Source organism: Drosophila mojavensis, unplaced genomic scaffold (assembly GCF_018153725.1).
Source record: "Drosophila mojavensis isolate 15081-1352.22 unplaced genomic scaffold, ASM1815372v1 contig_80, whole genome shotgun sequence".
Lineage (NCBI taxonomy): Eukaryota > Metazoa > Arthropoda > Insecta > Diptera > Drosophilidae > Drosophila > Drosophila mojavensis.
The window spans coordinates 10,257,684-10,267,543 of record NW_025318906.1 but is presented as its reverse complement, the minus strand read 5'-3'; the positions used below and the strand labels follow the sequence as shown (position 1 = coordinate 10,267,543).

Genomic DNA, 9,860 nt, shown 5'->3' with positions numbered 1-9,860 from the left:
AAAATATATATATATATATATATATATATATTATATATAAATATATAATATATAACTCATAAATAAATATAATCAATTATAATATGACGAGTGTCAACAGTTTTCTTCGCATAGTTCTTTTCGGTTGGCTACGTTTTAGGTAAACCCTTATTTTGTACAATTGTTTTTCGTCGTAGGGCCCCCGGTTTTAAGTTTAGTTTATAACGTTTATATATGTATATGTATATGTATTTTAAATTTTCTATTTAGTTGCACAAGCAAAGGACAAAACTAAAACAGTAAATTCAATGTCTGATGTAAATAAATTTAAATGAACTCTGTTTTTTTTTTTCAATATACATACACATACATATATATATATTATATTAACTATATATTTTGTAAATTTTTGTCTATCATTTAAGTAATTTAATTTAATTTGTTACGTTTAATTTCGCGAAGAAAATTAATTCATTAAAAATCTACACACACACACATACACACAAACACCCATATACCATACAGCAAATTTCGATATTACATTATAATGTAACCCTAATTAATTTAAACTTGTTTGGATCTAGTCGTAAAATATAAATAAAAACAACTGTATATTTCAAGTGGAGAGAGTATTTCAAAGTTTTGCTTTCATTTCCATATATATTTGGGTGTGTTTTTTAATCAACATTTTTATATAAATATCTGTATTCATTTGTGAGGCTTTCCAATATCAAAGTTTTACATCATTTCGATTTTAATTCTTGGATAATTCTGCAATTTACTTGAGATGTATGAAATGCCAAGTGTCGACTGCAAAACAAGAGAGAATATTGAAGATTGAACAGTTTTATATAAAAGATATATACATTATATAGTTTATTTGATGTATATACAATCCGCATAATAAATAGAACAAAACCCAGAGCCAATTACAAAAAGTCGTTATCATATTTACATACAAAACATCACATCTTAATAAGTTCAATGCGGTATTTTCTTTAAACGTATATTTTTGGTATTTTTATGGCATTGATTAGTAAAGCGCATGCAGTATTTTTGGAGTTATGTATCCAATTTGTGTGCGGGGGGGGGAAGGTTTGTTTTTTGGAGAGTGTTAAAGCTTAGCGCGTACATAGAAAACCTTACCTGTATCAAGTACCTCCTCCACTTCCCCTCCATCGGGAGCCTCTTGAAGAATCTTCAATGATTCTTCCTTGCCAATGACGAATTCGGAATTGCGATTGGTAATGTTTTGACTGCAAATATATATGCATTAGTAAATGTTATATAGACTAGTAGATAAAAACAAACCAGGCGATATCGGGTGCGCCCACATTGGATTGATTGATCAATGATTGCCAGAACTTGTGTGTCTCTGCAATGATCGAGGTGGCAAAGTCCGAGTTCTTTGCATCACCATTGAATGCAAATTGATTCTCTGGCTTGCCATCGGGTATTTTGTAGATCTAAACAAAGTTAAGGGCGATAACATTACTATAATACATATAAATATAAAGATATGTATTTATAATATATATTATAAAATATATGTATTTATATATATTTACGTTACCTTAAACCACTCAACGGTGGCGCGCAATAGACCCGGGAAATATTGATCTATATCGGACACATCGTTGAGCTTCGATGCCAACGGATCCTTCACATCGATTGCAATGATCTTCCAATCGGTTTCGCCCTCATCGATCAGTGCAATTGCACCGAGGACCTTAACTTGCAGCACTTCGCCGCGTTTGGCCACACGATAGCCGATTTCGATAACATCGATGGGATCATTGTCACCCTTGCAGCCAGTGGAGGGTTCAATGTGGTTGGGATTCTCCCAGGTCTGTGGCAGAGCGCCATAGTTCCAAATGTAGCCTTTGTGTGGAAAGCAATTAGCGACAAAACGCAGTTTACCCTTCTTAATGTCCTGCTTAATGGGATTCATAGGCGTTTTCAAGCTAATCTGCAATATAAATAAAGCAACACGCGATTTATGTGTTTATCAAATTCCTGATAATGATGATTTTTCGATCAATTATAGTTGAGACACTTTACCTCCATCTTGGCGTTTGTCCAACGTGGCACCTCCACGACCATGTTATAGATGGTCTTGTCATCGTTGGCGTATAACGGAATATCGTGCATTGGCGAAATGACATTGCCGCAGTTGTTTTCTATGGATGAAAGAGGAGATCAGATATAAAGCGAACCATTGTGGAAAGAGGAGAATAGAGTAATTGCTAGAAATGTAATTAATAACGCGACACGCAATCGTTTGATTATTTAAAGTAAACAACAAAGAGGCAGGTGCAGCCCATTGATAAGTGATTAAATATCTTACTTGATATAAATATTATTGACTAGGCCATATATCTACTTCTAATCAAAGGAAATAAGAAAAATTTCAAGTCCATAGTTCGCTGCTTGAGTCACCTTGTTCAGTGTCACAGCCGGCCGCTTGAACTTACTGATAAAGCAACGGCTGTTATGTTGCGGCAACTTGTTGCATAATTAATTTAGTTTAATAGATTTTGTATATTGTATTCGTTTATTTCATCTAATTACACTTTTGCACAAAAGTGCATATTTTGTTTTATTTAATTTTGCATACTTACTGAAATAAAGGGCATAGTCCGGCGAGTTTATGTTGCCTTTAGCAATTGTTTCAAACATCGGCATTTTTTCAGATTTTTTCCGTAAACTTTGGGCTTGAATAAATCTATAACTGGAGCACAACTGTTTTGCTGACGCCGCACAAGTCGGTTGAAACAAACGCCTACCAAGTACACGTGAGAAAGCTATATATGAGCTCCTTGCAATTTCGGCGAACATTCTGCTTCGGTAGCGTTGCCAGATTAGCCATGCAAAGAAAAAATACCAAACTAAATACTTGCGACTGCAGTTAACAAATTGGTTGAATCTGAATAAAAACTCTATACAATGTGTCACAAAATTATGTTTTGAAAAATTACACCAAATACAAAATTACAACTTATTTTTACACCTGTCTTATTTTGTTATAGTTTATTGTACCATCAGTATTCTTTGAATTTCTTCATAATCAGACCGAATAAATACCAAACAGGAGATATTCGATTACTTGTTCGCAACCGAATCGAATAATACTAATTCTATCGTACTCCACGCTGACAAAAATTCAGAGAAATTGTAAGTCGTCGCATCAATTTGTGGAATCATAATTTTCGGAAGAACCGACGGTAGCTTGATGCTTAAAGTCCATTGTGCATATTACTCAATACGCTTAAAAGTCACTTAAATAATATTCTCAAATACACACAGCATACAGTGTTCGAAAAAAAAAAATACTTGCTGCAGGTGTTTTATTTTTTTCTTTCGTTCGTTTGGCAACAAGTAGAAATATCCCCTAAATCATTACCATGCAAAATTCAAGACCGAGAGGTTCCTCCTATAAGCCGCATCGTCGGCCAGCTGCTGGACAATCAGCTAATGTCAAGGCAAGCGAACCCAAAGCGGAAGCTCTTAATTGTCAACCGGGTAATGATGATAACGCGTGCGTCGTTTGCTTTAAAAATGTTGAAATCTATTCAATTGGCGACTGCGATCATCCTGTTTGCTACGAGTGCTCCACGCGTATGAGAGTCCTTTGCCAGCAAAACGAATGCCCCATCTGTCGCCATGTGCTGAACAAGGTAAGACACCCATAGAAATGGCTATATACTGTGAAAGCATCTGCTATATAAGCCTTTTTTTTGCTTACACTACTTAGGTACTGTTTACATTGGAAAAGCTGCCTTATCGCGAACTTGAAGCTGGCAATCGCTCTGATTTCTATAGCAAAAAATATCGCATTGGTTTCTGCACTGCAGACATACAACAGAAATTCTATAAGCTGTTAGATCATCCATGCTCGCAGTAAGTTTGTTAGTTGCACTTGATTTATTAGTCGTTCATTAAAATGAAATAAAATAGGTGTAATGTGCAACCGTATCGCACGTTTGAGGCTCTGCGTAATCATGTGCAACGCGAGCATCATATGTATTTCTGCGATTTGTGCGTGAAGAACTTGAAGATCTTTACATTCGAGAGGCGCTGCTACACGCAGGCTGAGCTGACGATACACAATACTAAAGGAGATCCGGATAATACATCGCATCGGGGTCATCCGCTCTGCGAGTATTGCAACAAGCGCTACGTGGATCGAGATGAGCTCTTTAGGCATTTGCGAAGAGATCATTACTTTTGTCATTTCTGCGATGCAGATGGCTGCAACGATTTCTATAAGTAAGTAAAAACCCGTTGTCCAATCATATTTCCTCTTATCTCTCATGCACTTACATTCCCTTATCTACTGCAGCGTCTATGCTGACCTAGCTGATCATTTTCGCAAGGAACATTTCCTTTGCGAGGAAGGCAAATGCGCAACGGAGGAGTTTACGGGCGCCTTCCGCAATGAGATTGAATATAAAGCTCACGTAGCGAGTGTGCATGGCAAAACGCTGAACAAACAACAGGCCAAGCAGACGCGCACATTACAACTGGAGATTACACTAGGACCACGTGGACAAGGCATATCAAATATGAGATCACGGTGAGTTTGCTCAACTATCATTCCACTTTTAATTAAATTTATATTTTTATTTTTATTATAGCAATGAGGAGCATCAGGATTATTTGGATGAATTGCCCTCAAGTAGCTCACAGCGGAACCATCATCCTGTTACAATAGATGCTGGCAACGAGGATGAGTTTCCTCAGCTTGCCGGCATTACGCCGGGACCGAATGTCTCTTTGGTGAGAGCGCCGCCACCGTCGATGCGTAATTTAAGCGGCACCTCGGGTCTGGCTCGCACTAAAGAAAACTTTCCAGCTCTTGGCGGGGCAGCTGGTGGCAGTATATCGAACGTGTATAATAGCAGCTATGCTAACGCACGAGCTCAGCCTCAACCAGCTGCGACTAACTTCAAGAAGGCGTCTAATGCAGGCGCTAGCACTGCTTCTGGTGGATCAGTAACGCGTGCCAATGCACCGGCTAATGGAATGCTGTTGCATGTCTCGAATCGACCTGCGGCCAATAGCAGCAGCAAGAAATCAGCAGGTACGGAAATGGACTTTCCCGCCCTGCCCATGGGCAAGGGCAAGAAGATGGCGCGTAATTTGGAAGAAGATATGCTGCCCGGCGCGGCCATGCCTATGAACAATGTGGCTGCCAAGCATCGTACTCTCGTTGATGACTATGTTTCCGTGGCACATCCGAGAACCTATCAGAAGATACAAATGGTACAAAAGGAAGAACTAGAGGCTAAGGCACGGCAAGAGGCGCTAAAGAAAAGTGCACCCAAACTGACGGCAGCCGAGTTTCCAACGCTTGCGCCAAGCAGCTCCAAAGCGGCAACAGCAAGCACATCTAAGCCCAATAATGGAGGCTCAGCGGGCTCTCTCAACTGGACGAAGCCAGTGTCAGAGAAGAAACAAAAGGATTTGGATAATCGCAAGAGTAAAGTAGCTCCAGCTCCGGTTTTGCCAACGCAGAGAGGTAGCAGCACGACTAGTTTGAATAACAATAAAACGAACAACGCTAACAAACAAGAGCAGAAGCAACAGCCGGAGAACAACAAGAAGGAGAAGAAGCCCAAAGAGAAGAAGAACAATCAGGAGAATCAGCCTAAAGTGAACAACAAACAGAAGGAGAAAAACAACAACAATACAAATAACAATAATAATAATAATAACAATAACATCGATAAGCAGCAGCAGCAGCAGCAGCAACAGATGCCAAACTCCAATGGCAGCTTATCAGGGCCATTGCGTGCACCACCCGGACTAGCTGCACCACCCATTAAACCACCTCCTGGTTTCATGTCAAATGTAACTGTCAACTCGGTGGCCAAGCTGCCCAACAATTTGACGTTTACCAGTTCCTTGGGCGAGAACTATAGCATTGTGCCTAGTGCCAATTGCTATATTGATCCACCCGATGCACCAATCCGGAATCAGGTAAGCAGAACTTAAATTTCGATGCATATAAACGTAATTAGTGATCCTTGCTTTCAGAAACTGGTGGATCAGCTGTGTGAGGTACTGAAGACACCCGAAGCCTTTAATGAATTTCGCTTGCTTTCGTCCAGCTTTCGTGATGGCACCTGTACGGCTCAAGCCTACTACGAGCATTGCCAAAGCGCCATGTCGGACAAGTTCCAAAGTCTCTATCCGGAGCTTCTAGCCATGCTGCCCGATATTGGCAAACAACAGGTTTCTAAAGAATTTTTATTTACTTGAAATCAAATCGCTTTAATTAATGCTAATTCGAATGGTTGTTTGTTTGTTTTAGGAATTGTATTTGGTGCATAAACAATATGTGAACAGCTTGCCACCCAGCCAGAGTAAATTACTGCCTCAGTTCGAAGTTTGCAGAAGTTGTAAACAAATTGTTTTGCCCAACGATTTCGCCAGTCATCAAAAAGCGCATGAGTTGACAAAGAACTTTCCTAGGCTCGATAATGCTGCTTCGAATAATTTGCTAAATGCGGGAGCCAAGAATGCACAACGTAAATAAAAATAACCAGAGCCATACGGTTTCAACAGTCACGAACGACAGCAACAGCGACAGCAAAAACAATTACAACGAATAAATTCCAATTGGAAGGAGAAAAAATGAAAAGCTTTATAGCTATGTATATTTTGTATGTATGTAATTAATATTTTGATTTTGAAGCACGCGTGCATACAGGACTAGAAAATTTTGAATCAATGCCAATGTACACACATACACTGGAAAACGTATGTGAACTAAGCTTAACTATATATAGATTTAGATGTGTACTCTTTTTAATTAGATCCTGTAAAATTATATCGTTGCATGTAACGTTGAAAACGTTTCATGATTTTTGTAGAACACATCCAAATGTGCCACGGTGTGCGAGAAGTGTGTTTTTTTTTTTTAATTTTTAACAGAGTGAGCTTGTATAAAGTAAATTAAAACTGAATAAAGTGCAAAACAATCAAATTGCAGTTCTAATTGGGTTCTATCGTTTTTATTGGTAATTAGGTCTTTAATGTAAATAAAAAAAAGTCAATTAGTATAATTGTTGGTAATATCTTATCTAGTTGGGTGTCTTTATTACTGCTTCATTGTTTATCTATCTCTTAAACATGTTTTAGTCAAAGCTTTGCCACGTTTTATGTTATCTTTTTTGGAAACTAAACCCCAAATGAGACCGCCAAATGTTTTAAATATTCAGTTTCGCAACCCTTTTAGTATTTATTAAAATACGGTCACATTGCATTTGCTAGTCGCATGTGTGTGGCGATATTAGATAAGCCTGCGATTCAATTATCGATAAGTTTCTATCATAAACAACGATGGAGCGGCGCGAGGATGTGCTTAGACAAGTAACACAAATTATTTAAACGTTTTGTATAATAAATACCATGTAAATAATATTTTAGGCACTCGACAAGAATGCATATGAAACGGAGCGTTGGCTAGCCTATAAAGCCGATAATGAAGTTGCCATAGAAAACTTAAATATGTTCGCTAAAAATCTTTCCGTCGAGGTTATGGTGCCAATTGGGAAAAAGGCTTTGATGCCGGGTGAATTGATACACACAAATGAAGTGCTTGTCGGTCACTACCAAGGCTACTTTTCTGCTTGCTCGGCTTATAAGGCGGAGGAGATATGTCAGCATCGCTGGAGGCTGGCCAACGAGCACCTAAAGAAACTGCAAGTGGAGGCGGAATTGTGGCAGTAAGTCGAGTAAATATTTGAGAATGATTTAATAGTCTAACGTATAAGTCGTGCAGAAAAAATTTAGAAACACCAATCCTGGAAGGCGCTGTGCCCAAATCTGATGAAATTGAAATAGTGGAGGAATACAATGAGACAGATCACAATAATTGGCTAAAAGAACACAAAGAGCGCGTGCGCAAGGAAAAGCTAGCGGAACGTGCGCAACGAGAACAATACAAGGCAGCCGATGCGCATAAAGATGTGTTCCAGAAGCTAGAGGAACGTGAGCTACTAGAAGAACTAGGGCTGGATCCAGATAATTTCAGTGAGCAAACGCTCAGTGAATTGCTTCCCAAAGAAGCACCAAAAGATAAAACAGACTGTGATAAAGAAAATGCAACAACTAAGACGGATGAAGAGATATTCGACATGCTGGCCAAATTGGAAGCTCAAGAGGCCAATGAGGCAGCGGATGTCGATGAAGAAATTGAGCAAAATGTTCAGAGCACAAATGAAATGGTGCGCAATCTAATGAGTGGACAAATGCAGGTGACGCCAGCAAAGCAACGCTTAAGCGGAATCAAAAACATTTTAAAAGAAGAGAAAGATGAAGAATATGTGGATCAACCTGAGCTGCGCCTAAGCGGAACCAAAACAATTTCAAAAGAAGAGGAAGAGCATAATGCAGGTGAGGATCATCCCGAGCAAGGCTTAAGCGGAATGCAAAACATTTCAAAAAAAGAAGAGGAAGAAGATAATAATGATGAAGATGATGAGGATCAGCCTGAGGAAGTGAAGTTAATAAGGCAAGAAATGCAGCTATTGCCCATTGAGGAGCGACAGGAGTTTTTAAATTCACAATTACAAATAATCAAAGCGAAAATGCGTAAAATACAGAAAGCCTCCTTTGCCAGTGATGAACTGACACATTTAATGAATGTTCTTATCTGTCTGGAGGATGATTTGCAGGAACTACTGTTCGAGCAAACAGAAACAGCGAACACAGATGAACTGTCGGATGCCGTCTCCACGCTCGACAATAAAAAGCGACGCATCTCTTTCGCCACTGCCGACGAAGAGCTGCTTTTCAAAAAGGAAGAAACCGTTGCCGAAATGTTGACCAATGGCAAACAACGCCAGCAAAGAGAAGTTATCAAACTGGATGCTTCATTAGTGCCGCCAACGCCGACAGTGGAGCCTAAGCTGGATACAGAAAAGCATTCAAATTCACAAATTATGCAAAAAGTTGAAGAGAATTTGGAGTTTGTACAGCAGAACCAAAGTGTGCAGGATTTCGATTTGGTAAATCAAATACTAGAAGCATCAACGGGAAGAATTAATACCCTACACATAAGTTTTACTCATTCCGACGCGCTGCCAGCTGCTCCAACTGAAACTGATGATACTGAAACGCCTGGCACGCCAGCCCAGTTGTATGAGCTCTACAAAAAAGCACAGGAGAAGTACTCCTTTCCGATTTTTGTCAACGGCTATGAGGGTGAGGAGGAGCTTAAGGTGCCCATCATCAAGGAGGAGGACCGTGCAAGTGCCTATGCTGACCCACGCAAGCAAGTGAGTAGAAAAAGACAAAAATAATAATAAACTTCCACTTAAGCGCTTTCAATTTGTAGTTCAACAATCCGTCGGCCGAGTCCAGCATTAGCACAGATGCCGCATCAGGAGACATGGAAACGAAATCTATATTGCGCAACAAATCAGCTGTGGAGCGCGAAGTCCATGCTGTAACCGACAAGCCCAAGCAGAACAACAACAGCAACAAATCCAAAAAGAATAAGTCTCGCAAGGCCAAGAAGGAGAGAACCATCGATGATGATCTGCGAGACATGAGTGCCTATCAGAAGGTCATGCATGATTTGATTGAGAAGGAACCAACGCTGGCACCGGAGCCATTGCCCAAGGGCAAATTTATAGATGCACATACGCCCAAGAAGCGCATTAGCCGCTTTAAAGAGCAACGCTCCATGAATAAAACATAGTTTTATAAATGTGGGTGAGATATGTACATTTATTTATTTTGCGTGAATAAACAATACGATATTATGAATTTATGTACAATCAAACATTTGTTTATGCTCTATTACACAAACATATACGCATGCACGCACACACATTCGATTTGTTATTAAATTAAACTCTATTTACTAA

The 9,860-nt window shown here is 39.4% G+C and overlaps 3 protein-coding genes across 3 annotated transcripts; 2 read left to right on the top strand and 1 right to left on the bottom strand.

Moving 5' to 3' along the window:
* Positions 1–593: 593 nt before the first annotated feature.
* Positions 594–2,832, bottom strand: LOC6579363 (inorganic pyrophosphatase). The gene is made up of 6 exons (XM_002005223.4): positions 2,601–2,832; positions 2,041–2,159; positions 1,553–1,948; positions 1,291–1,445; positions 1,126–1,235; positions 594–789 (listed from the first exon to the last, which is right to left on the bottom strand). Exons 1-6 carry the CDS (start codon positions 2,815–2,817, stop codon positions 758–760), a joined length of 1,029 nt encoding a protein of 342 aa, XP_002005259.2. The 5' UTR covers positions 2,818–2,832; the 3' UTR covers positions 594–757.
* Positions 2,833–2,953: 121 nt separating this feature from the next.
* On the top strand, positions 2,954–6,814 carry LOC6579362 (E3 ubiquitin-protein ligase ZNF598). The gene is made up of 7 exons (XM_032729694.2): positions 2,954–3,656; positions 3,734–3,879; positions 3,937–4,248; positions 4,322–4,555; positions 4,617–5,961; positions 6,019–6,216; positions 6,296–6,814. The coding sequence occupies exons 1-7, from the start codon at positions 3,384–3,386 to the stop codon at positions 6,518–6,520; spliced, it is 2,733 nt and encodes a 910-aa protein (XP_032585585.1). The 5' UTR covers positions 2,954–3,383; the 3' UTR covers positions 6,521–6,814.
* Positions 6,815–7,277: 463 nt separating this feature from the next.
* On the top strand, positions 7,278–9,775 carry LOC6579361 (unconventional prefoldin RPB5 interactor-like protein). Its single transcript, XM_002005221.4, has 4 exons — positions 7,278–7,356; positions 7,414–7,712; positions 7,769–9,266; positions 9,326–9,775. The coding sequence occupies exons 1-4, from the start codon at positions 7,327–7,329 to the stop codon at positions 9,689–9,691; spliced, it is 2,193 nt and encodes a 730-aa protein (XP_002005257.2). The 5' UTR covers positions 7,278–7,326; the 3' UTR covers positions 9,692–9,775.
* Positions 9,776–9,860: the final 85 nt, after the last annotated feature.

Excerpts from the sequence above, each read along its gene's own strand:
- LOC6579363 (XM_002005223.4), bottom strand. The coding sequence starts at position 2,817 with ATGTTCGCCGAAATTGCAAGGAGCTCATATATAGCTTTCTCACGTGTA. Across the intron at positions 1,949-2,040 it reads GGACAAACGCCAAGATGGAG|ATTAGCTTGAAAACGCCTAT; the intron begins GTAAAGTGTCTC and ends TTTATATTGCAG. Across the intron at positions 1,236-1,290 it reads GGCGCACCCGATATCGCCTG|TCAAAACATTACCAATCGCA; the intron begins GTTTGTTTTTAT and ends ATATATTTGCAG.
- LOC6579362 (XM_032729694.2), top strand. The coding sequence starts at position 3,384 with ATGCAAAATTCAAGACCGAGAGGTTCCTCCTATAAGCCGCATCGTCGG. Across the intron at positions 3,657-3,733 it reads GTCGCCATGTGCTGAACAAG|GTACTGTTTACATTGGAAAA; the intron begins GTAAGACACCCA and ends TACACTACTTAG. Across the intron at positions 4,249-4,321 it reads GGCTGCAACGATTTCTATAA|CGTCTATGCTGACCTAGCTG; the intron begins GTAAGTAAAAAC and ends TATCTACTGCAG.
- LOC6579361 (XM_002005221.4), top strand. The coding sequence starts at position 7,327 with ATGGAGCGGCGCGAGGATGTGCTTAGACAA. Across the intron at positions 7,357-7,413 it reads GCGAGGATGTGCTTAGACAA|GCACTCGACAAGAATGCATA; the intron begins GTAACACAAATT and ends ATAATATTTTAG. Across the intron at positions 7,713-7,768 it reads GTGGAGGCGGAATTGTGGCA|AAAAAATTTAGAAACACCAA; the intron begins GTAAGTCGAGTA and ends TAAGTCGTGCAG.